Source organism: Coregonus clupeaformis, chromosome 13 (genome assembly GCF_020615455.1).
Source record: "Coregonus clupeaformis isolate EN_2021a chromosome 13, ASM2061545v1, whole genome shotgun sequence".
In the NCBI taxonomy this organism is placed as follows: Eukaryota; Metazoa; Chordata; class Actinopteri; order Salmoniformes; family Salmonidae; genus Coregonus; species Coregonus clupeaformis.
This window is the reverse complement of record NC_059204.1, coordinates 17,782,978-17,810,133: the sequence shown is the minus strand read 5'-3', so window position 1 is coordinate 17,810,133 and position 27,156 is coordinate 17,782,978. Positions and strand designations below refer to the sequence as shown.

General features: G+C 43.0%; 1 protein-coding gene across 6 annotated transcripts in view; it reads right to left on the bottom strand.

Annotated features, from left to right (window-relative positions):
* Positions 1–3,903: 3,903 nt before the first annotated feature.
* ap2b1 (adaptor related protein complex 2 subunit beta 1) overlaps positions 3,904–27,156 on the bottom strand; it is a 105,560-nt gene continuing 82,307 nt past the window's right edge. For all 6 annotated transcript variants that reach the window (XM_041893920.1, XM_041893923.2, XM_041893921.1 and 3 more), the window contains 4 exons: positions 26,331–26,415; positions 26,048–26,134; positions 21,887–22,041; positions 3,904–6,129 (listed from right to left, as the gene is read on the bottom strand). In XM_041893920.1, coding sequence (XP_041749854.1) covers positions 6,055–6,129; positions 21,887–22,041; positions 26,048–26,134; positions 26,331–26,415 — 402 coding nt within the window. In that variant the 3' untranslated portion in view covers positions 3,904–6,054. The remainder of the gene's footprint in view (positions 6,130–21,886; positions 22,042–26,047; positions 26,135–26,330; positions 26,416–27,156) is intronic.

Here is a 27,156-nt window from a genome sequence, read left to right as displayed (position 1 = left end):
CTCTTCTGGATCATCCAAATGCACTCTAGCAAACTTCAGACGGGCCTGGACATGTACTGGCTTAAGCAGGGGGACACGTCTCGCACTGCAGGATTTGAGTCCCTGGCGGCGTAGTGTGTTACTGATGGTAGACTTTGTTACTTTGGTCCCAGCTCTCTGCAGGTCATTCACTAGGTCCCCCCGTGTGGTTCTGGGATTTTTGCTCACCGTTCTTGTGATCATTTTGACCCCACGGGGTGAGATCTTGGGTGGAGCCCCAGATCGAGGGAGATTATCAGTGGTCTTGTATGTCTTCCATTTCCTAATAAATGCTCCCACAGTTGATTTCTTCAAACCAAGCTGCTTACCTATTGCAGATTCAGTCTTCCCAGCCTGGTGCAGGTCTACAATTTTGTTTCTGGTGTCCTTTGACAGCTCTTTGGTCTTGGCCATAGTGGAGTTTGGAGTGTGACTGTTTGAGGTTGTGGACAGGTGTCTTTTATACTGATAACAAGTTCAAACAGGTGCCATTAATACAGGTAACGAGTGGAGGACAGAGGAGCCTCTTAAAGAAGCAGTTACAGGTCTGTGAGAGCCAGAAATCTTGCTTGTTTGTAGGTGACTAAATATTTATTTTGCAAATAAATTCATAAAAATCCTACAATGTGATTTTCTGGAAAAAATAATCTCAATTTGTCTGTCATAGTTGACGTGTACCTATGATGAAAATTACAGGCCTCTCTCATCTTTTTAAGTGGGAGAACTTGCACAATTGGTGGCTGACTAAATACTTTTTTCCCCCACTGTAAGCATGCCCCATTCAAAAAATTCAGAACTAAGAACAGATATAGCTCCTGGTTCACCCCAGACTTGACTGCCCTTGACCAGCACAAAAACATCCTGTGGCGTACTGCATTAGCATCGAACAGCCCTCGCGATATGCAACTTTTCAGGGAAGTCAGGAACCAATATACACAATCAGTTAGGAAAGCAAAGGCTAGCTTTTTCAAACAGAAATTTGCATCCTGTAGCACTAACTCCAAAAAGTTTTGGGACACTAAAGTCCATGGAGATTAAGAGCACCTCCTCCCAGCTGCCCACTGCACTGAGGCTAGGAAACACTATCACCACTGATAAATCTACAATAATCGAGAATTTCAACAAGCATTTTGCTACGGCTACCCCTACCCCGGCCACCAGCTCTGCACCCTCTGCTGCAACTTGCCCATGCCCCCCCCCCGCTTCTCCTTCACCCAAATTCAGATAGCTGATGTCCTGAAAGAGCTGCTAAATCTGGACCCCTACAAATCAGCTGGGCTAGACAATCTGGACCCTTTCTTTCTAAAATTAGCTGCCGAAATTGTCGCAACCCCTATTACTAGCCTGTTTCGTATCGTCTGAGATCCCCAGAGATTGGAAAGCTGCCGCGGTCATCCCCCTCTTCAAAGGGGGTGACACTCTAGATCCAAACTGTTACAGAACTATATCCATCCTGCCCTTCGAAAGTATTTGAAAGCCTAGTTAACAAACAGATCACCGACCATTTCGAATCCCACCGTACCTTCTCTGCTATGCAATCTGGTTTCCGAGCTGGTCATGGGTGCACCTCAGCCACGCTCAAGGTCCTAAACGATATAATAACCGCGATCGATAAAAGACAGTACCTGTGCAGCCGTCTTCATCGACCTGGCCAAGGCTTTTGACTCTGTCAATCACCGCATTCTTATTGGCAGACTAAATAGCCTTAGTTTCTCAAATAACTGCCTCGCCTGGTTCACCAACTACTTCTCAGATAGAGTTCAATGTGTCAAATCGGAGGGCCTGTTGTCTGGACCTCTGGCAGTCTCTATGGGGGTGCCACAGGGTTCAATTCTCGGGCTGACTCTATTCTCTGTGTATATCAATGATGTCGCTCTTGCTGCTGGTGACTCTCAGATCCACCTCTACGCAGACGACACCATTTTGTATACATCTGGCCCTTCATTGGACACTGTGTTAACAAACCTCCAAACGAGCTTCAATGCCATACAACACTCCTTCCGTGGCCTCCAACTGCTCTTAAACGCTAGAAAAACTAAATGCATGCTCTTCAATCGAACGCTGCTTGCACCCGCCCGCCCGACTAGAATCACTACTCTCGGCGGGTCTGACTTAGAATATGTGGACAACTACAAATACCTAGGTGTCTGGTTAGACCGTAAACTCTCCTTCCAGACTCACATTAAGCATCTCCAATCCAAAGTTAAATCTAGAATCGGCTTCCTATTTTGAAACAAAGCCTCCTTCACTCATGCTGCTAAACATGCCCTCGTAAAACTGACTATCCTACCGATCCTTGGCTTCGGCGATGTCATTTACAAAATAGCTTCCAACACTCTACTCAGCAAATTGGATGTAGTCTATCACAGTGCCATCCGTTTTGTCACCAAAGCCCCATATACTACCCACCATTGTGACCTGTACGCTCGTTGGCTGGCCCTCACTACATATTAGTTGCCAAACCCACTGGCTCCAGGTCATCTATAAATCACTTCTAGGCAAATCCCCGCCTTATCTTAGATCATTGGTCACCATAGCAACACCCACCCGTAGTATGCGTTTTAGCAGGTATATCTCACTGGTCATCCCCAAAGACAACGCCGCCATTCCTTCCAGTTCTCTGCTGCAAATGACTGGAACGAATTGCAAAAATCTCTGAAGCTGGAGACACTTATCTCCCTCACTAACTTTAAGCATCAGTTGTCAGAGCAGCTTACCGATCACTGCACCTGTACACAGCCCATCTGTAATTAGCCCACCCAACTACCTCATCCCCATATTGTTATTTACATTATTTATTTTTCTCATTTGCACCCCAGTATCTCATCTATCACTCCAGTGTTAATACTAAATTGTAATTATTTTGCACTATGGCCTATTTATTGCCTTACCTCCATAACTTACTACATTTGCACACACTGTATATAGATTTTCTATTGTTATTGACTGTACGTTTTGTTTTTGTTTATTCCATATGTAACTCTGTGTTGTTGTTTTTAATCGCACTGCTTTGCTTTATCTTGGCCAGGTCGCAGTTGTAAATGAGAACTTGTTCTCAACTGGCTTACCTGGTTAAATAAAGGTGAAATAAAAATAAATAAAAATCATCTGTGGATCTGTTGGGGCGGTATGCAAATTGGAGTGGGTCTAGGGTTTCTGGGATAATGGTGTCGTGAGCCATGACCAGCCTTTCAAAGCACTTCATGGCTACAGACGTGAGTGCTACGGGTCGGTAGTCATTTAGGCAGGTTATCTTAGTGTCCTTGGGCACAGGGACTATGGTGGTCTGCTTGAAACATGTTGGTATTACAGACTCAGTCAGGGACATGTTGAAAATGTCAGTGAAGACACTTGCCAGTTGGTCAGCACATGCTCGGAGTACACGTCCTGGTAATCCGTCTGGCCCTGCGGCCTTGTGAATGTTGACCTGCTTAAAAGTCTTACTCACATCGGCTACGGAGAACGTGATCACATAGTCATCCGGAACAGCTGGTGCTCTCATGCATGCTTCAGTGTTGCTTGCCTCGAAGCGAGCATAGAAGTGATTTAGCTCGTCTGGTAGGCTTGTGTCACTGGGCAGCTTGCGGCTGTGCTTCCTTTTGTAGTCTGTAATAGTTTTCAAGCCCTGCCACATCCGACGAGTGTCAGAGCCGGTGTACTACGATTCAATTTTAGATTGACAAGTCTTTCTGTCAGCGCACGTCTCGGTCAAATAAATGATCAATATTTTATTTGGACAGGCAAGGAGGTACGGTAGGGTAGCCAGGCCCCCTAGGGCCCGCCCATAACGCTGGCCCTGCCTTTGGCTGTGCTTCATGCTGGTCATATTACCTTTGGGCTGATTATGGATTGTGAACAAATGACAGTGAAACATCTGGCACTGCATAGGTTTATAACAGACATTTTATTGAAATAAGAGAGGATACAGTGACAAGTTGGGGATGAGGAGTGATGCAGGATCAACAGGCTAGCTTGAGGAGAAGAGGCGAAAAACGGTCATTTCAGTTGTCAGATTATTTCTTACTACAGCTGTTATGTAGGCCTATTCCTCGTTGCTGGGTTTACGAGTAAGTACATTAAATATTTTTCTCACACATAGTTCTGGGTGGGAAAGCCAGACCCAAATACACCTTTATAACAACATCTGGTCACACTTTAGTCCGTATTTTCATACTATCAACAAACTATGTTGATAAGCAACTACTTGCTAAGGTTACGGTTAGGTTTAGAATAAGTGTTAGGGTAAGGGTTACGTTTAGAGTTAGAGCTAGGGCTAGTAGATAGTTGAAATGTTACTGATAGTCTGCAGAGCATCCTAGATGGACAATCCAAATAAAGTGTTACCCAACATCTTGCTGGGGATACATACAATCAAATTGTGGCCAAAGATAAGATCTTCCCAAGTAGCTAAGTGTCGTTTTGAGAGTGAGGAAAACAGACCTCTAAGATTTATTGGAAGCATTGGACACTACTTCTATTGCAGGTTCACAGGCATATCAGCATGTATGGCAACAATAAAATTAAGAAGCTAAAGTCACAAACACAACTGGTACCCTTGAGACTGCTCTTTACATTGGCTTAAATAAAATGATTAATAAAATGATTAAAATGTTTGAGCTCAACTACCAGAGGTCTAACAACAATGGTCATAGAGATATGGCATATTAAAATCACATCAGTTTGTATACATTTATAAATAAAACTTATTTAGATCACTTCTTTAGATCACTTTCCACATGAGGACTTGGTACATTACTGGAATATGCCGCCACAGTTTTTCTGTTATGGATTTCAAGCACACTTATTCTGGTAGTAATATAATAATCTTTCATTAGTCGTACAGAACTTCACGTCTACAAACTACACCACGTCACTGCACAGTATAATCATAGAGGGGGTGACCCTGGTCCTTTAGGTGGCCTGCATGCACTAAATATCCTCCATGTTTAGGATAAAGCAATGTCAGGGAGGTGGTTTTAACTGCATTATAACACAAACACTATGCATGTAATTGATGACAGTATGGGGTTGTTCCCTACTAAGCAAAATATCAACTGATATTGACCCTGGCATTGAGTTTGACCCAGGGTTTGGGGTTTAGTTTTGTTTGGATGAACAGCTGCAAATGGAATATCAATAACAATCTTACATATAAAGAATAAAGCATACTATCTCATTGGAATCAACGTAAGATGAGAACAGCATTACAGAATTGACAACTCATTCCACACTCACAATTGGCATATTAATTAATACTGCAACACAAAACCAGCAAAGGGACATGGATTATTGGAAATCTAGGAATGACAATCTAGGAATGACTATAGCGGTGTTTGATTGCTGCGGCAGGTCGAGCAATCAGAAAAGGGATGAGAAGCATGAAATGATCAGCTGCCTGCAAGTATCAGTAAAAAATGAATGGCATATGGGAGCAGACAAAATAATAGCTACCATAAATAGTGGTTTATCATAGTGGTTACTAAAATGAGAACAGAATGAAATCCACTAATGCATTAAAATCGATTTCACGTTCTCTGGCCCTGCTCTCACCTCTCACGACTGCCATATTGGCTCAGAATGGTACTTGCTAAATCATGGAGACAGCAACTGGTTCAACTGGCAACGTCGGCCCCAGGAAGGCCTGGTAGATGGCACTCAATGGAGTATCTCTTGTGGAATGGTTGGGAAAGTATGAAAAGAACCACGGAAGCAGAAAAAGCATTAAAAAGAATAGACACAAAAACATTTATCATATTACACTTTCCAATATTGGCAATACAGTACAAAGAGGTGGGGCGATTGCTTAGAGAATATTAAATGTTTCTTCTTCTTTTTGGAGAGCTTCACCATCAACCACGTTTTACGACAGTAAGACATTTAGTTTAGGATGGACTGGGGATGTCACATTCTCCCATGGAGGTAAGGATGGTGGAGAGGAATGAGGGAGTGGAATAATAAATGACTAAAACGCTAAAAGCTGCTGTTTGTTCTTGGGTAGATGTGTGGAGTGGAGGGTGGTGAGTCGATGGACAGAGTTCAGTTCTTCAGGACTGAGTCGTACACCTGGTAGACATACTGGGTCACCTCAGGAGCCCTGCACTTCAAGGACAGCTGGAAGAGAGGACAGGAAAATATACAGATTGATGTACAACTATAGGTTACATTTCAGCTCAATAACTCTGAACATTTCACCTTCTCCACAACAGTTTAATTGCTTTGCAACTCTTTTCACCCCGACACTTAATGTAAACACAATAATATTATTAAGCAATAAGGCACGAGGGGGTTTGTGGTATATGGCCAATATACCACGGCTAAGGGCTGTTCTTATGCGCAACGCGGAGTGCCTGGATCCAGCCCTTAGCTGTGGTATATTGGCCATATACCACAAACCCCTGAGGTGCCTTATTGCTATTATAAACTGGTTACCAATGTAATTAGAGCAGTAAAAATAAATGTTTTGTCATACCCGTGGTATACGGTCTGATATAGCACGGCTTTCAGTCAATCAGCATTCAGGGCTTGAACCACCCAGTTTATAATACAATAATATATAATAATTGTGTTATTGAGTATCCCTACAAAGTATATTAAATAAATTAATGCATCTAAGTATTATACATTTTCCTTCGACCAGATTTAACATCCGCATCTTTCAGTTTCTATTGACAGTGGCCTAATTAAGTCCGACTAATTGAAAAATCTTACCACCACTACTCACTTTTCCTTTTTTTTTTTTATTCCACAGATGTATTTTTAGAAGTCTCACTTTCTATCCATACTTCCTCTTTACAAACTCTACAACATTAATAAATACTAGTACGTAGTCAGACATTCTCCTGTTATTATGGCCTGGTCCATATGTTCTCACTGTTCCATGACAGGCCCTGATGCTGTCCCAAAGGTATTTGTATGAGAGGAATCTGTCAATAAATTGGCCCCACAAAAGCAGCCCCTGACCATTTCGAAAATCCGTTAGGTCTTCGCTAGGTGCAATCTTTCAGCGACTTAGCAACAATAATGTTTTTGTACTTTATGTACCAAATTAAATAAAACGTTATTGGTCGCGTACACATATTTTGCAGATGTTATCGCAGGTGCAGCAAAATGCTTATGTTTCTAGCGCCAACAGTGTAGTAATAACTAAAAATACAAAACAATACACACAAATCCCCCAAAATGAAAATAAAGGAATTAAGAAATATCAGAACGAGCAACGTCAGAGTCCGAAATATAAATATATACAGTTGAAGTCGGAAGTTTACATACACCTTAGCCAAATACATTTAAACTGAGTTTTTCACAATTCCTGACATTTAACCTAGTAAACATTCCCTGTATGAGGTCAGTTAGGATCACCAGTGTATTTTAAGAATGTGAAATGTCAGAATAATAGTAGAGAGAATTATTTATTTCAGCTTTTATTTCTTTCATCACATTCCCAGTGGGTCAGAAGTTTACATACACTCAATTAGTATTTGGTAGCATTGCCTTTAAATTGTTTAACTTGGGTCAAACGTTTCGGGTAGCCTTCCACAAGCTTCCCACAATAAGTTGGGTGAATTTTGGCCCATTCCACATGACAGAGCTCGTGTAACTGAGTCAGGTTTGTAGGCCTCCTTGCTCGCACACGCCTTTTCAGTTCTGCCCACACATTTTCTATAGGATTGAGGTCAGGGCTTTGTGATGGCTACTCCAATACCTTGACCTTGTTGTCCTTAAGCCATTTTGCCACAACTTTGGAAGTATGCTTGGGGTCATTGTCCATTTGGAAGACCCATTTGCGACCAAGCTTTAACTTCCTGACTGATGTCTTGAGATGTTGCTTCAATATATCCACATAATTTTCCTTCCTTATGATGTCATCTATTTTGTGAAGTGCACCAGTCCCTCCTGCAGCAAATCACCCCCACAGCATGATGCTGCCACCCCCGTGCTTCACGGTTGGGATGGTGTTCTTGGGCTTACAAGCCACCACCTTTTTCCTCCAAACATAATGATGGTCATTATGGCCAAACAGTTCTAGTTTTGTTTCATTAGACCAGAGGACATTTCTCCAAAAAGTACGATCTTTCTCCCCATGTGCAGTTGCAAACCGTAGTCTGGCTTTTGTATGGCGGTTTTGGAGCAGTGGCTTCTTCCTTGCTGAGCGGCCTTTCAGGTTATGTCGATATAGGACTCGTTTTACTGTGGATATAGATACTTTTGTACCTGTTTCCTCCAGCATCTTCACAAGGTCCTTTGCTGTTGTTCTGGGATTGATTTGCACTTTTCACACCAAAGTACGTTCATCTCTAGGAGACAGAACTCGTCTCCTTCCTGAGCGGTATGACGGCTGCGCGGTCCCATGGTGTTCATACTTGCGTACTATTGTTTGTACAGATGAACGTGGTACCTTCAGGCATTTGGAAATTGCTCCCAAGGATGAACCAGACTTGTGGAGGTCTACAATTTTTTTCTGAGGTCTTGGCTGATTTCTTTTGATTTTCCCATGATGTCAAGCAAAGAGGCACTGAGTTTGAAGGTAGGCCTTGAAATCCATCCACAGGTACACCTCCAATTGACTCAAATGATGTCAATTAGCCTATCAGAAGCTTCTAAAGCCATGACATCATTTTCTGGAATTTTCCAAGCTGTTTAAAGGCACAGTCAACCTAGTGTATGTAAACTTCTGATCCACTGGAATTGTGATACAGTGAATTATAAGTGAAATAATCTGTCTGTAAACAATTGTTGGAAAAATTACTTGTGTCATGCACATAGTACAGTGGGGAAAAAAAGTATTTAGTCAGCCACCAATTGTGCAAGTTCTCCCACTTAAAAAGATGAGAGAGGCCTGTAATTTTCATCATAGGTACACGTCAACTATGACAGACAAAATGAGAAGAAAAAAATCCAGAAAATCACATTGTAGGATTTTTAATGAATTTATTTGCAAATTATGGTGGAAAATAAGTATTTGGTCAATAACAAAAGTTTCTCAATACTTTGTTATATACCCTTTGTTGGCAATGACACAGGTCAAACATTTTCTGTAAGTCTTCACAAGGTTTTCACACACTGTTGCTGGTATTTTGGCCCATTCCTCCATGCAGATCTCCTCTAGAGCAGTGATGTTTTGGGGCTGTCGCTGGGCAACACGGACTTTCAACTCCCTCCAAAGATTTTCTATGGGGTTGAGATCTGGAGACTGGCTAGGCCACTACAGGACCTTGAAATGCTTCTTACGAAGCCACTCCTTCGTTCCCTCAATTTCACGATACATGGCCCCATTCATTCTTTCCTTTACACGGATCAGTCGTCCTGGTCCCTTTGCAGAAAAAATAGCCCCAAAGCATGATGTTTTTCATCCCCATGCTTCACAGTAGGTATGGTGTTCTTTGGATGCAACTCAGCATTCTTTGTCCTCCAAAGAGTTGAGTTTTTACCAAAAAGTTCTATTTTGGTTTCATCTGACCATATGACATTCTCCCAATCCTCTTCTGGATCATCCAAATGCACTCTAGCAAACTTCAGACGGGCCTGGACATGTACTGGCTTAAGCAGGGGGACACGTCTGGCACTGCAGGATTTGAGTCCCTGGCGGCGTAGTGTCTTACTGATGGTAGGCTTTGTTACTTTGGTCCCAGCTCTCTGCAGGTCATTCACTAGGTCTCCCCGTGTGGTTCTAGGATTTTTGCTCACCGTTCTTGTGATCATTTTGACCCCACTGGGTGAGATCTTGCGTGGAGCCCCAGATCGAGGGAGATTATCAGTGGTCTTGTATGTCTTCCATTTCCTAATAAATGCTCCCACAGTTGATTTCTTCAAACCAAGCTGCTTACCTATTGCAGATTCAGTCTTCCCAGCCTGGTGCAGGTCTACAATTTTGTTTCTGGTGTCCTTTGACAGCTCTTTGGTCTTGGCCATAGTGGAGTTTGGAGTGTGACTGTTTGAGGTTGTGGACAGGTGTCTTTTATACTGATAACAAGTTCAAACAGGTGCCATTAATACAGGTAACGAGTGGAGGACAGAGGAGCCTCTTAAAGAAGAAGTTACAGGTCTGTGAGAGCCAGAAATCTTGCTTGTTTGTAGGTGACCAAATACTTATTTTCCACCATAATTTGCAAATAAATTCATTAAAAATCCTACAATGTGATTTTCTGGATTTTTTTCTCACAATTTGTCTGTCATAGTTGACGTGTACCTATGATGAAAATTACAGGCCTCTCTCATCTTTTTAAGTGGGAGAACTTGCACAATTGGTGGCTGACTAAATACTTTTTTCCCCCACTGTATATGTCCTAACCGACTTGCCAAAAGTATAGTCTGTTAACAAGTGAATTTGTGAAGTGGTTGAAAAACGAGTTTTAATGACTCCAGCCTAAGTGTATGTAAACTTCCGACTTCAACTGTATGTATATGATGGTGTGTATAGACTGGAGCACAAAGCCCTACACTTGTCCTCAGGGACACACAAAGGTTGACATTAACTGTTGATTGAACACAACCACCTTGGACAGCAGTTATTGCGCAAGGGTCTAATGAATTAACCCCTGTGTATTACCTACACTACCGTTCAAAAGTTTGGGGTCACTTCGAAATGTCCTTGTTTTCGAAAGAAAAGCAATTCTTTTGTCCATTAAAATAACATGAAATTGATCAGAAATACAGTGTAGACATTGTTAATGTTGTAAATGGCTATTGTAGCTAGAAACAGCTGATTTTTAATGGAATATCTACATAGGCGTACAGAGGCCCATTATCAGCAACCATCAGTCCTGTGTTCCAATGGCACGTTGTATTTGCTAATCCAAGTTTATCATTTTAAAAGGCTAATTGATAATTAGAAAACCCTTTTGCAATTATGTTAGCACAGCTGAAAACTGTTGTGCTGATTAAAGAGCAATAAAACTGGCCTTCTTGAGACTAGTTGAGTATCTGGAGCATCAGCAATTGTGGGTTTGATTACAGGCTCAAAATGGCCAGAAACAAATACATTTCTTCTGAAACTCGTCAGTTATTCTTGTGCTGAGAAATGAAGGCTATTCCATGCGAGAAATTGCCAAGAAACGGAAGATCTCGTACAACGCTGTGTACTACTCCCTTCACTGAACAGCGCAAACTGGATCTATACAGAATAGAAAGAGGAGTGGGAGGCCCCGGTGCACAACTGAGCAAGAGGACAAATACATTAGAGTGTCTAGTTGGAGAAACAGACGCCTCACAGGTCCTCAACTGGCAGCTTAATTAAATAGTACCCGCAAAACACCAGTCTCAACGTCAACAGTGAAGAGGCGACTACGGGATGCTGACCTTCTAGGCAGAGTTGCAAAGAAAAAGTCCAGTGTCTGTGTTCTTTTGCCCATCTTAATCTTTTCTTTTTATTGGCCAGTCTGAGATATGGGTTTTTCTTTGCAACTCTGCCTAGAAGGTCAGCATCCCAGAGTTACTATTTAATGAAGCTGCCAGTTGAAGACCTGTGAGGCGTCTGTTTCTCAAACTAGACACTAATGTATTTGTCCTCTTGCTCAGTTGTGCACCGGGGCCTCCCACTCCTCTTTCTATTCTGGTTAGAGCCAGTTTGTACTGTTCTGTGAAGGGAGTACAGCATTGTACGAGATCTTCAGTTTCTTGGCAATTTCTCGCATGGAATAGCCTTCATTTCTCAGCACAAGAATAGACTGACGAGTTTCAGAAGAAAGTTCTTTGTTTCTGGCCATTTTGAGCCTGTAATCGAACCCACGACTGCTGATGCTCCAGATACTCAACTAGTCTCAAGAAGGCCAGTTTTATTGCTTCTTTAATCAGCACAAGAGTTTTCAGCTGTGCTAACATAAATGCAAAAGGGTTTTCTAATGATCAATTAGCCTTTTAAAATGATAAACTTGGATTAGCAAACACAACGTGCCATTGGAACACAGGACTGATGGTTGCTGATAATGGGCCTCTGTACACCAATGTAGATATCCATTAAAAATCTGCCGTTTCCAGCTACAATAGCCATTTACAACATTAACAATGTCTACACTGTATTTCTGATCAATTTGATGTTATTTTAATGGACCAAAACATGTATTTTCTTTCGAAAACAAGGACGTTTCTAAGTGACCCCAAACTTTTGAACGGTAGTGTATGTATGGGGGGAAAAAATGTAGCCATGGCCATCACAATAGCTCACTTTCTATTATCAGTCTTCCACTGCCCTGATGTCATAGGATAAGTGTTTGTTCTCAACTGCTTTGATGGGCTCTCCTTTTGACCCATAGGAGAGCCGGCTTTGAAACCAGTTGGTCACAAGCAAGATTTATTTGCTTGCAAATTAAGTTTCCCCAGGAACTTTTCTCTTTCTAGAGCCTAACTAATCTACCCTATCCCACTGTTATCCACAGGCAGCAGCAGAGCGACTGCTCTGAGGAGACCCTGGGTTGAATTCCCATTATGAATCAATTAGCTGGAGACTAACAGCATGGCCAGCCAGGCCAAACAGGCTGTTCCTCGAGGGGACGCACAGCACAGGTAATCAAGCCAGGGAGCAACCAGTGCCTGAACAGCTGCCTGTAAAACAATCAGGGTGAGGAGGCACTAATCTGGGGATTAATGTAGTCACCCAGCCAGGCAGTCAGAGAGAGTGTGGCAGGCAGAACACAGCAGCCTCTGACAGTTGGGGACAGCAGCACTGAAGTTCCACTGTGGAAAGTACCAGTGGGTAAGCACTGCCATAGGGACGGTCAGAGCTGGGAATCCTCCATGGCTTACTGCTGCTGACATTTTTTGCCTGGAGCTTCACATGAACATAAGAATTGTTGCTAATGTATAACACAAATAATCAAAATTGTAGGTGTTGTGACACCCCCTGCTATCAAGCTTTTGACAGGTGCTTTACTTGAAGAATAACAATAACAAAATACTGATAGACAGTTGATCTGGCGAGGACAGAAGGCTATCGCTGTGTTAATTTACAATTAATACAGCCAACAAATGGAATATCATCCACCAATGAGTATGGTTTTATTTGATGTATGAAAACCAGCACTCCTTATGGCCAGGAAATATGAGTGTGCTGCTACACTGTTTGTTTTCTAAAGAGCCTTCAGCTTGACCGCTGAGCTCACAGACCTTCCCGGACAACAACCTATACATTTACACTATGAGCCATAGAGACCTGTTAAAGAGAGAAGAGATCAAGACGGTGACGAGTTCACCGCTGATAACTGCTCACAATCAAATACCGACCGTATTATCTCCCAAGAGAATTCTCTTCGGTTATTGTTGCAGCCGTGTATCTCCCCTCAAGCCGATACCACGATGGCCCTCAAGGAACCTAACTGGACTTTATGCAAACAGGAAACCATATATCCTGAGGCTGCATTTATTGTAGCTGGGGATTTTAACAAAGCAAATTTGAGAAAAAGGCAACCTAAATTCTATCAGCATATTGACTGTAGCACTCGCGCTGGAAAAACACTGGATCACTGCTACACTAATTTCCGCTCTGCATACAAGGCCCTCCCCCGACCGCCTTTCGGCAAATCTGACCACGACTCCATTTTGCTCCTCCCTTCCTATAGGCAGAAACTCAAACAGGAAGCACCTGTGCTAAGGACTATTCAACGCTGGTCTGATCAATGGGAATCAAGCTTCAAGATTGTTTTGATCACGCGGACTGAGATATGTTCCGGGTAGCCTCTGAGAATAATATAGACGTATACGCTGATTCAGTGAGTGGGTTTATAAGGAAGTGTATACAGTGGCTTGCGAAAGTATTCACCCCCCTTGGCATTTTTCCTATTTTGTTGTCTTACAACCTGGAATTAAAATTGATTTTTGGGGGGTTTGTATCATTTGATTTACACAACATGCCTACCACTTTGAAGATGCAAAATATTTTTTATTGTGAAACAAACAACAAATAAGACAGAAAAACAGAAAACTTGAGCGTGCATAACTATTCATCCCCACCAAAGTCAATACTTTGTAGAGCCACCTTTTGCAGCAATTACAGCTGCACGTCTCTTGGGGAATGTCTCTATAAGCTTGGCACATCTAGCCACTGGGATTTTTGCCCATTCTTCAAGGCAAAACTGCTCCAGCTCCTTGAAGTTGGATGGGTTCCGCTGGTGTACAGCAATCTTTAAGTCATACCACAGATTCTCAATTGGATTGAGGTCTGGGCTTTGACTAGGCCATTCCAAGACATTTAAATGTTTCCCCTTAAACCACTCGAGTGTTGCTTTAGCAGTATGCTTAGGGTCATTGTCCTGCTGGAAGGTGAACCTCCGTCCCAGTCTCAAATCTCTGGAAGACTGAAACAGGTTTCCCTCAAGAATGTCCCTGTATTTAGCACCATCCATCATTCCTTCAATTCTGACCAGTTTCCTAGTCCCTGCCGATGAAAAACATCCCCACAGCATGATGCTGCCACCACCATGCTTCACTGTGGGGGTGGTGTTCTCGGGGTGATGAGAGGTGTTGGGTTTGCGCCAGAGATAGCGTTTTCCTTGATGGCCAAAAAGTTCAATTTTAGTCTCATCTGACAAGAGTACCTTCTTCCATATGTTTGGGGAGTCTCCCACATGCCTTTTGGCGAACACCAAACGTGTTTGCTTATTTTTTTCCTTAAGCAATGGCTTTTTTTCTGGCCACTCTTCAGGTAATCTATAAATCACTTCTAGGCAAATCCCCGCCTTATCTTAGATCATTGGTCACCATAGCAACACCCACACGTAGTATGCGTTCCAGCAGGTACAGTGGGGAGAACAAGTATTTGATACACTGACGATTTTGCAGGTTTTACTACTTACAAAGCATGTAGAGTTCTGTAAAATTGTATCATAGGTACACTTCAACTGTGAGAGACGGAATCTAAAACAAAAATCCACAAAATCACATTGTATGATTTTTAAGTAATTAATTTGCATTTTATTGCATGACATAAGTATTTGATACATCAGAAAAGCAGAACTTAATATTTGGTGCAGAAACCTTTGTTTGCAATTACAGAGATCATACGTTTCCTGTAGGTCTTGACCAGGTTTGCACACACTGCAGCAGGGATTTTGGCCCACTCCTCCATACAGACCTTCTCCAGATCCTTCAGGTTTCGGGGCTGTCGCTGGGCAATACGGACTTTCAGCTCCCTCCAAAGATTTTCTATTGGGTTCAGGTCTGGAGACTGGCTAGGCCACTCCAGGACCTTGAGATGCTTCTTACGGAGCCACTCCATAGTTGCCCTAGCTGTGTGTTTCGGGTCGTTGTCATGCTGGAAGACCCAGCCACGACACATCTTCAATGCTCTTACTGAGGGAAGGAGGTTGTTGGCCAAGATCTCGCAATACATGGCCCCACCCATCCTCCCCTCAATACGGTGCAGTCGTCCTGTCCCCTTTGCAGAAAAGCATTCCCAAAGAATGATGTTTCCACCTCCATGCTTCACGGTTGGGATGGTGTTCTTGGGGTTGTACTCATCCTTCTACTTCCTCCAAACACGGCGAGTGGAGTTTAGACCAAAAAGCTATATTTTTGTCTCATCAGACCACATAACCTTCTCCCATTCCTCCTCTGGATCATCCAGATGGTCATTGGCAAACTTCAGACGGGCCTGGACATGCGCTGGCTTGAGCAGGGGGACCTTGCGTGCACTGCAGGATTTTAATCCATGACGGCGTAGTGTGTTACTAATGGTTTTCTTTGAGACTGTGGTCCCAGCTCTCTTCAGGTCATTGACCAGGTCCTGCCGTGTAGTTCTGGGCTGATCCCTCACCTTCCTCATGATCATTGATGCCCCACGAGGTGAGATCTTGCATGGAGCCCCAGACCGAGGGTGATTGACAGTCATCTTGAACTTCTTCCATTTTCTAATAATTGCGCCAACAGTTGTTGCCTTCTCACCAAGCTGCTTGCCTATTGTCCTGTAGCCCATCCCAGCCTTGTGCAGGTCTACAATTTTATCCCTGATGTCCTTACACAGCTCTCTGGTCTTGGCCATTGTGGAGAGGTTGGAGTCTGTTTGATTGAGTGTGTGGACAGGTGTCTTTTATACAGGTAACGAGTTCAAACAGGTGCAGTTAATACAGGTAATGAGTGGAGAACAGGAGGGCTTCTTAAAGAACAACTAACAGGTCTGTGAGAGCCGGAATTCTTACTGGTTGGTAGGTGATCAAATACTTATGTCATGCAATAAAATGCAAATTAATTAATTACTTAAAAATCATACAATGTGATTTTCTGGATTTTTGTTTTAGATTCCGTCTCTCACAGTTGAAGTGTACCTATGATAAAAATTACAGACCTCTACATGCTTTGTAAGTAGGAAAACCTGCAAAATCGGCAGTGTATCAAATACTTGTTCTCCCGACTGTATATCTCACTGGTCATCCCCAAAGCCAACACCTCCTTTGGCCGCCATTCCTTCCAGTTCTCTGCTGCAAATGACTGGAACAAACTGCAAAAATCTCTGAAGCTGGAGACACTTATCTCCCTCACTAACTTTAAGCATCAGTTGTCAGAGCAGCTTACCGATCACTGCACCTGTACACAGCCCATCTGTAATTAGCCCACCCAACTACCTCATCCCCATATTGTTATTTATTTTGCTCATTTGCACCCCAGTATCTCTATTTGCACATCATCTTCTGCACATCTATCACTCCAGTGTTAATACTAAATTGTAATTATTTTGCACTATGGCCTATTTATTGCCTTACCTACATAACTTACTACATTTGCACACACTGTATATAGATTTTCTATTGTGTTATTGACTGTACGTTTTGTTTATTCCATATGTAACTCTGTGTTGTTGTTGTTGTTTTTAATCGCACTGCTTTGCTTTATCTTGGCCAGGTTGCAGTTGTAAATGAGAACTTGTTCTCAACTGGCTTACCTGGTTAAATAAAGGTGGAAAAAAAAGTTGTCCTATGGACAGATACTCCAATCTCCGCTGTGGAGCTTTGCAGCTCCTTCAGGGTTATCTTTGGTCTCTTTGTTGCCTCTCTGATTAATGCCCTCCTTGCCTGGTCCGTGAGTTTTGGTGGGCGGCCCTCTCTCGGCAGGTTTGTTGTGGTGCCGTATTATTTCAATTTTTTTTAATAATGGATTTAATGGTGCTCCGTGGGATGTTCAAAGTTTCTGATATTTTTTTGTAACCCAACCCTGATCTGTACTTTTCCACATCTTTGTCCCTGACCTGTTTGGAGAGCTCCTTGGTCTTCATGGTGCCCCTTGCTTAGTGGTGTTGCAGACTCTGGGGCCTTTTAGAACAGGTGTATATATACTGAGATCAAGTGACAGATCATGTGACACTTAGATTGCACACAGGTGGACTTTCTTTAACTAATTATGTGACTTCTGAAGGTAATTGGTTGCACCAGATCTTATTTAGGGGCTTCATAGCAAAGGGGGTGAATACATATGCACACACCACTTTTCCGTTATTTATTTTGTATAATTTTTCAAACAAGTAATTTTTTTAATTTCACGTCACCAATTTGGACTATTTTGTGTCTGTCCATTACATGAAATCCAAATAAAAATCAATTTAAATTACAGGTTGTAATGCAACAAAATAGGAAAAACGCCAAGGGGGATGAATACTTTTGCAAGGCGCTGTCGTACCCACTGTGACTATTAAAACCTACCCTAACCAGAAACCGTGGATAGATGGCAGCATACGCGAAAAACTGAAAGCACGAACCACCGCATTTAACCATGGCAAGGTGACAGGGAATATGGCAGAACACAAACAGAGTGGTCATTCCCTCCGCAAGGCAATCAAACAAGCAAAACGTCAATATCGAGACAAAGTGGAGTCGCAATTCAACTGCTCAGACACGAGACGTATGTGTCAGGGTTTACAGACAATCACTGACTACAATAGGAAAACCAGCCACGTAGCGTACACCGACGTCTTGCTGCCAGACAAGCTAAACAAGTTCTTTGCCCGCTTTGAGGATAACACAGTACCACCGACTCGGCCAGCTACCAAGAACTGTGGGCTCGACTTCTCCATGGCCGACGTGAGTAAGACATTTAAACATGTTAACCCTCGCAAGGCTGCCGGCCCAGACAGCATTCCTAGCCGCGTCCTCAGAGCATGTGCAGACCAGCTGGCTGATGTGTTTACGGACATATTCAATCTCTCCCTATCCCAGTCTGCTGTCCCCACATGCTTCAGGATGGCCACCATCATTCCTGTACCCAACATCTCCACTTCACTGATCGTCAACACTGGGGCCCCACAAGGGTGTGTGCTCAGCCCCCTTCCTGTAATCCCTGTTCACCCATGACTGCGTAGCCATGCACGCCTCCAACTCAATCATCAAGTTTGCAGACGACACAACAGTAGTAGGCTTGATTACCAACAACGATGAGACAGCCTACAGGGAGGAGGTGAGGGCTCTCGGAGTGTGGTGCCAGGAAAATAACCTCTCACTCAACGTCAACAAAACAAAGGAGATGATCGTGGACTTCAGGAAACAGCAGAGGGAGCACCCCCCTATACACATCGACGGGACAGCAGTGGAGAAGGTGGAAAGTTTTAAGTTCCTCGGCGTACATATCACTGACAAACTGAAATGGTCCACCCACACAGACAGTGTGGTGAAGAAGGCGCAACAGCGTCTCTTCAACCTCAGGAGGCTGAAGAAATTTGGCCTGTCACCTAAAACCCTCACAAACTTTTACAGATGCACAATTGAGAGCATCCTGTCGGGCTGTATCACCGCCTGGTACGGCAACTGCACCGCCCCCACAACCGCAGGGCTCTCCAGAGGGTGGTGTGGTCTGCACAACGCATCACCGGGGGCAAACTACCTGCCCTCCAGGACACCTACAGCACCCGATGTCACAGGAAGGCCAAAAAGATAATCAAGGACAACTACCACCCGAGCCACTGCCTGTTCACCCCGCTATCATCCAGAAGGCGAGGTCAGTACAGGTGCATCAAAGCTGGGACCGAGAGACTGAAAAACAGCTTCTATCTCAAGGCCATCAGACTGTTAAACAGCCATCACTAGCACAGAGAGGCTGCTGCCTACTTACAGACTTGAAAATCACTGGCCACTTTAATAGATGGAACACTAGTCACTTTAATAATGCCACTTTAATAATGTTTACATATCTTGCATTACTCGTCTCATATGTATATACTCAATCAATCAAATTGTATTTATAAAGCCCTTTTTACATCAGCAGATGTCACAAAGTGCTATACAGAAACCCAGCCTAAAACCCCAAACATCAAGCAATGCAGATGTATATACTGTATTCTATACTATCGTAATAATGTTTACATATCTTGCATTACCCATCTCATATGTACAGTGGGGAGAACAAGTATTTGATACACTGCCGATTTTGCAGGTTTTCCTACTTACAAAGCATGTAGAGGTCTGTAATGTTTATCATAGGTACACTTCAACTGTGAGAGACGGAATCTAAAACAAAAATCCAGAAAATCACATTGTATGATTTTTAAGTAATTAATTTGCATTTTATTGCATGACATAAGTATTTGATCACCTACCAACCAGTAAGAATTCCGGCCCTCACAGACCTGTTAGTTTTTCTTTAAGAAGCCCTCCTGTTCTCCACTCATTACCTGTATTAACTGCACCTGTTTGAACTCATTACCTGTATAAAAGACAACTGTCCACACACTCAATCAAACAGACTCCAACCTCTCCACAATGGCCAAGACCAGAGAGCTGTGTAAGGACATCAGGGATACAATTGTAGACCTGCACAAGGCTGGGATGGGCTACAGGACAATAGGCAAGCAGCTTGGTGAGAAGGCAACAACTGTTGGCGCAATTATTAGAAAATGGAAGAAGTTCAAGATGACGGTCAATCACCCTCGGTCTGGGGCTCCATGCAAGATCTCACCTCGTGGGGCATCAATGATCATGAGGAAGGTGAGGGATCAGCCCAGAACTACACGGCAGGACCTGGTCAATGACCTGAAGAGAGCAAGGACCACAGTCTCAAAGAAAACCATTAGTAACACACTACGCCGTCATGGATTAAAATCCTGCAGCGCACGCAAGGTCCCCCTGCTCAAGCCAGCTCATGTCCAGGCCCGTCTGAAGTTTGCCAATGACCATCTGGATGATCCAGAGGAGGAATGGCAGAAGGTCATATGGTCTGATGAGACAAAAATAGAGCTTTTTGGTCTAAACTCCACTCGCCGTGTTTGGAGGAAGAAGAAGGATGAGTACAACCCCAAGAACACCATCCCAACCATGAAGCATGGAGGTGGAAACATCATTCTTTGGGGATGCTTTTCTGCAAAGGGGACAGGACGACTGCACCGTATTGAGGGGAGGATGGATGGGGCCATGTATCACGAGATCTTGGCCAACAACAACCTTCCCTCAGTAAGAGCATTGAAGATGGGTCGTGGCTGGGTCTTCCAGCATGACAACGACCTGAAACACACAGCCAGGGCAACTAAGGAGTGGCTCCGTAAGAAGCATCTCAAGGTCCTGGAGTGGCCTAGCCAGTCTCCAGACCTGAACCCAATAGAAAATCTTTGGAGGGAGCTGAAAGTCCGTATTGCCCAGCGACAGCCCCGAAACCTGAAGGATCTGGAGAAGGTCTGTATGGAGGAGTGGGCCAAAATCCCTGCTGCAGTGTGTGCAAACCTGGTCAAGACCTACAGGAAACGTATGATCTCTGTAATTGCAAACAAAGGTTTCTGTACCAAATATTAAGTTCTGCTTTTCTGATGTATCAAATACTTATGTCATGCAATAAAATGCAAATTAATTACTTAAAAATCATACAATGTGATTTTCTGGATTTTTGTTTTAGATTCTGTCTCTCACAGTTGAAGTGTACCTATGATAAAAATTACAGACCTCTACATGCTTTGTAAGTAGGAAAACCTGCAAAATCGGCAGTGTATCAAATACTTGTTCTCCCCACTGTATATACGGTATTTTATACTATCTATTGCATCTTAGCCTATGCCGCTCTGACAATGACATTGCTCATCCATATACTTATATATTCTTATTCCATTCCTTTACTGAGATTTGTGTGTATTAGATATTTGTTGTGGAACTGTTAGATATTACTTGCTAGATATTACTGCACTGTCGGAACAAAAAGCACAAACATTTCGCTACACTCGCAATAACATCTGCTAACCATGTGTATGTGACCAATACATTTGATTTGATTTGATTTTTGAGTTGTCAGAGACGCCGCTGAGGTGACATAACCATGTGTTACATAATCCGTTCGGAAGAAAAAGTACAGGACTATAACTTAGGGAAAAGAAAGCACTTGACTCCAGTAAGACAAATCGCAATATAAAATGTAATGTTTTGGATTGACCTCACCTGAATACATTCATCAGGAGATTGTTTGGCCTTGAATGGCTAAGAAAGGAATCAATTAAGGACGTCTCACTTGATGGACCTGATGAAGCCTGCATTTAGGCGCTATTAGCAGTGCTACATGGGGCTTTTGACCTTGTTCATGGCCAATCTAGAGGAGCAAAAGTTAACCAAGCAGCACATCTGCTGCAGAGGCCTGCCATTACGCTGCCAGATGACAGGTCATTCCCAATAAGCCCTAGATGATGAACAGGCTCCTTCAAACACATGATGATGGAACAGGATACGGCTGGGTGTGTGTAAAACAAAGAAGATCGATAACTTTCATTACTTCCATAAACCATCTCTAGGTACCACTGTACTCCCTCTTGGATGTAGCATGCACATCATTAAAAGAGAGTATAGAGAAGCTGCTGTCTGGGCTTTTGGGGTATGTTCAGCTGGAGGACAAAACTTCTGCTTGGCACTTCAGACCTTTACTGACAAAAACGTTCTACAATATGTGTGAGTTCTGAATTAGGAGGGTTGAGGTTAGGCGGGTATCTTACCGTGTAGTTGGGGTTGCCAGGTTGGATGCGGAGCTCAGCCAGGATCCAGATGCCATTTGTGAGCTTGAGGGACTGGTAGAGCATATCCTGGCCCTCCACGTTCCTCTTGGCGATGGTGTAGATGTTGTCGTTCTGCAGCTTCCCCGACACCGTGTCTGCAAGGCCACATTACATACGAGTCAGGAATATAGTCGTTTATAGTTTTTTGGGGGGGGGGGGGCTGTGGGGGATCCTGGTTAAAGGATTTCTGGATTCATGAGGGAATAAGCTGAGAGGGAATCCTTCAATTGAAAATGCTAAAATTAAATAAAAAAAATAAGGGAATTTTTGAACTCTAGGTGGAAATCAGTGCTACATAGGCAAAGCTCAGCCCCAAGGCCTGTATTCTAAGGTTGACTACTGTTAAGTGCACATTGGATAAGTTCATTCTCTGGTGTATTGCAGTTCAGCAGTTCAAATTCATTCTTTGTACTTACAGTACTCATTTAGACATACACAACTGAGAGGGGAGTTATCGATTGACTGAGGTATTGTACAATAGTAGCTTAATTTTCGGATGCTTCATTCTCTAGTCTACGGATTAGGAACAGTTTCCAATTATTGGTTTGCAGCTTCATCTAAAAACTAGAATTGAAGGACTCAATACAACAAGATAGAGATGAAAATTGATTTCATGTAAGACAACATTTTGAATATTAATAATAGCTTTATCATATCCTACAGTATGTGAAAAACCAACAACTAGGCTATTAGCTGCTCTTGACTCATATTAGACTACACACGTTGCCTGATAAATCATTCTATTTCCATGACCTACATCAGCTGCCTATTCCGCTGTCCCAGTCAATCTGTATCTTTAAGGCAACTCTAATGGTTTCTCTGTGAGCCTGGCTAACTACTGGCAGCGGGGAGCAGCTCAGCTAATACAATTGCAGGAGCTTAGTCCCTCCATTGTGCTTCTAAGTCCGATAATTTTTTTGTCACAATCTAAGTCGGACTTTGAGGAAGGGGAACAGAGCTAGGGTAACTTCTAACAGTGCTGTGAACTTTCAAGCGATACATTGAACGTCGAGGATGTAACCTAGCTTATATGCTGCACCCTTATTGTGGACTGTCACTACAGGGAGTAGCTACTACAACTTCCAGATCTCACATCTAGATCTGGGGATGGCACTAGACACTAGGTCTAAGAGGCTTAAAACCATAGGTCAATGGACCTACATGTCCCATTGTAGGTCCTGTCCTGAGCACTGGTCAGTGCCACCACTCTCAGTCCCTAGTCACTCTGTTGTCTGGGGCAACAGGGCATGGAGTGGGTTATCATTAAAGAGCTTGTGTGAAGTCTCCTTCAGGGAAAGCGGGAGGAGAGAGGTGAGGCGAAGGGCCTTGAAAGCAGTCCTGAGAGGCAGGTGGTGGGTGGAGAGAAGGAGAAAAATAAGTGTCAAAAAAAGAAAGAGGCAGGACTAGTGACAGTGGAAAAGAGAAGTTCATCCCCCCTACAGCGCAGTGGAACAGCTTCCTGTACGACTTGGCTTTATTAGGTTATAGTCTGCAGGGAGGCTTCTAGTGGGCAAGGCTCCCACCCCATACTGCTCTAACCATTTACCTTCGAGCAACACTTGTCAGTCATAGATAGAAGATGTCTGCTTTTTGTTACCCCACTTTGTTTGAATGTGAGTGGCAACTTAAGTGGTGTTCGTATTTTTGTGTGGCCAGATAGTGGCTTGTCATTTTCAAGGCAAAAAGTGAATTGTTGAATAGTATTTTTAAGGGCAGAAAGGATGCCTGTTGTATTCTAATAACAGCCTTTGAAACCATCCAACCCCTTTATCGCAATGACATTCTATGTCCTCAAATGAAGAAGAGAGACAAACACTGATTACTGGGCAAATGTGATATACACTAAAATCAAAAGCACAATTCAAGCATTTAAAGTGATGCGAGATTACCCTCATTAGCTAGCTAGTACATTGCCTACTTGGTAACAAACGTTTCGTATTTGCTATACCAGTCATACCATTAGTATACCATAATGCTATACCATTAGTGACTCATGGTTCTACAGTGGCTGTGGAAAGAGCCTTGTTTTAAATGAGGCTAATGGAGTATTGCATGTCACGCAGAGTACAGATTATTGTATGGGACAATATACAAATTTACACTTTAAAGTTGTCTCATTAGATTTGGGGTGGGGGAAAAAAATGGGGTCCCTGCTGAAAAAGTTTGAATGCCACTGCTCTACCATTATCTTGAAGATGAGAAAGATTCACAGTTTCAGTCTGAATTTACAATAGCTACCTATAGAACAATTCACTAGGTTTGGAAATGAAAGTACAAATAACTAATCAAACCAAGAACCCCTTTCCCAGAAAACGCATTTCTCTAAAAAAAGCTTATAGAACACAGCTTCCTCTCACACTGTATTTAGCTCACAGTGTGTCAGTGACGACGAACATGAAAAGAGCCTCCAATCATTCCATTAATTTCCACACTCCAAAGCTGCTTATCACAGCCAAGGTGAGGGCATGCATGAGCAGAGCTGTTCTTGTAACCTGGGGCAGGAGAGGGTCAATACTTTGTGACCTCAGAGTGATGTAGGAGGATGAGGGATTATTGGAATGGAAATGCTGAAATATGGAGAGAATGAGAGTGTGTGCATTTGTGTGTTTGAGAGAATGTGTGTATGAATCTGTATGTGTGTGCACATGTGTTCCTGTAGGTGTTCGTGGAAAGATATTGCCAAATAAATTGTAGGCAGGTGTGTAACCCTGGAACCTAAGGCGGTGATGTTGTGGTTACTGCAACACAGCCAGAGGATTAGAGGAAAAGGCCAATTCCACCAATGAATACTACCACTTAAAACCCCTAGTCATGTCATCTGGTTCTCAAGTCAACCTGTAGCAGCTATTTTAAACCAATGCCCTGAGCTCTCAGTGTTTGATCAACTGCCTTCAGTGTCTTGAACACAAATTAGGAAATTATTTGATGATTTTGTGGTTTGATGGTTTCAAAGGTCACTTGTGGTCACCTGTCCATGTTGGTAAATCAGACCTTGCATGTGGACTAAACAATAACTAAAGCTACTCCCCTCCAGATACTACTTTCCAAAAACAATAACTGCCCTCTATCTGCCCTGTAGTTGGCTCAACATGTTAGATCAGTGAAAGGAGAGGATAGTGGTAATTGTGATTCAGACATGAGCTCTGTGAGGACAATAGGCCTGATATATTACCAACATATATATTAGAATGACAAAAACACCACCAAGTCACTGAACACAAGCACACACAAGCATGTAACTAAGCATGTAATGGGGAAAGTTTTTTTTTTATGGGGATCATATGTTGACGGATGATGCAGACGACCATCTGTAATTTGTCCATAATTTATTAAGTGCATCAAAAGTTGAAATAAGTAGAACTTTTGACAGATAGACGGATGCATAGAGAGCTCTTCATGCATTTAATCCGTCTCTGCATGCTCTCTCCTCATCAAATTACGTCTCCTTCCACTGAATCACCAGCACTCAATCGATAGGAAACAACACCAACACGAAGTGACGATGTCCTTCACTTGTACTCGCAGCAGTTCAAAAAGAGGACAAAGATCTTATCCCATTTAACTTCAACACAATGAAGTGTTCAAAACCACACTAAGCTCCAGTTTCAATATCACCTAACAAAGCTCCTCTGACATAAACAAGATAGAAGAGGAATACAGGCAGATAGATTGTTGATGAGACTCAGAACCTCAAAGGCCTTTTTATCATTTGTGTTTGTGCCTGGTTACTGTAGATGACTAAGTGGTGTGTGTTTAATCCACAAATGTTAGCGGCATTGTGGATCAACCCTTATGTCCTCACAAAGCGCTTTAAGACTGAATCACACTCGAGACGAGAATAGCCACCAAGGTTCAAATTCAACAGCACAGCGTGAACAGCTCTGATGATAGACATTGAGCACACAGTATACATTTTAATTCCAGAGCTGTATCAGTGTTTTTATACCATGGAGCAGTGGAAAACCCCGATTTAAATTGTGTCAGCCCTTAGAGTACATATCATGGTTAGAGATATGTTATTTTTTCCCACATGCTGCATAAAACATATGTTTGTGTTCAAATGTACATATAGCTTTCATCCATAGATGTAAGGAGACCTACCTGCGTTTAAGTGGCACTCCTTAATCTGGTACTGCAGCTCGTTCTCATTGGGGATGTCTTTCCAGGTGGCCAAGAACACCTGTCGCTCTGAGGCAGATGCAGGGAACAAAAGAAGAGTGACATCAGCACTGAGCGGGGAGCTACTTCCTGTGAAGAGGTTGTTTTAGACCAAGGGTCCTCGAGTTGGTCTAAAACTCTTCAAACTCTTTGGTGATAATGAGTCTACTGCTATGGTAATGACCTGGATATTGAGTGTTTGTGACTTGCTTCCAGACACACGTACCCATTTTGCCGTCCTCCACAAAGAAGATGTTGAGTGGGATAAGCCCGCTGAAGTAGAAGACGTCAATGTTGTTCTTCACAGCCACCTGTGGACGAAAGACAACGTTAATATGACATCAGTCAGTGCCGTAGTGCCATGTGCACTAGAGGTGACTGGATATGGACATATGGAATGGAAGTCCTCAAACACTTTTGAGCATATGCGACACAGATGAGACAGACAACTTTAAATATAGAATTGCTCTAAATAAGAAAAAGTGCAGTTGAAATTTTCATGCAGTGTGTCATGTCTAAACAGAAGTAAGACTGGAGACATTTCTATTTGTGAGTGTGGGTGGTGAGGGCTTGAAGCTGATCAAGTGTCTGGGCTGTTGGACTCTCCAACTAATGGAGTACAGCCCTCATGGGCACTCTGAGCTCTCTCTGAACTTGATTATCATGGCTGGCCTCATGGAGAGTGACCCTTCGGCATCGGCTGGTAGTCCTGTCCCTACTCTGTTCATGAATAGACATTAGCAGGAGACCAGACCCAGGCCGGCATCACCGAGGACACACACACACAAAATGGCTGTATCAGCTGGAGAGCCCTGTCCACTAGGGTTCTTTGGGCTGAATAGTTTCCAGCTCCATCTCTCTCTGAGCCACTGAACAGTGAGAATGAGCTGACTGAAACTAATAAAGTCTGCTGACGGATGGGCTGCATTCCAGGATAGCTGAGTAGCTGTCATACATTGCCATTATATTATATTATTATATAGGCCTACATGCTCTTATGCATATTACCAAATAATTTACAGAGCTTTAAAAGCGCTATGTATTCCATTTTT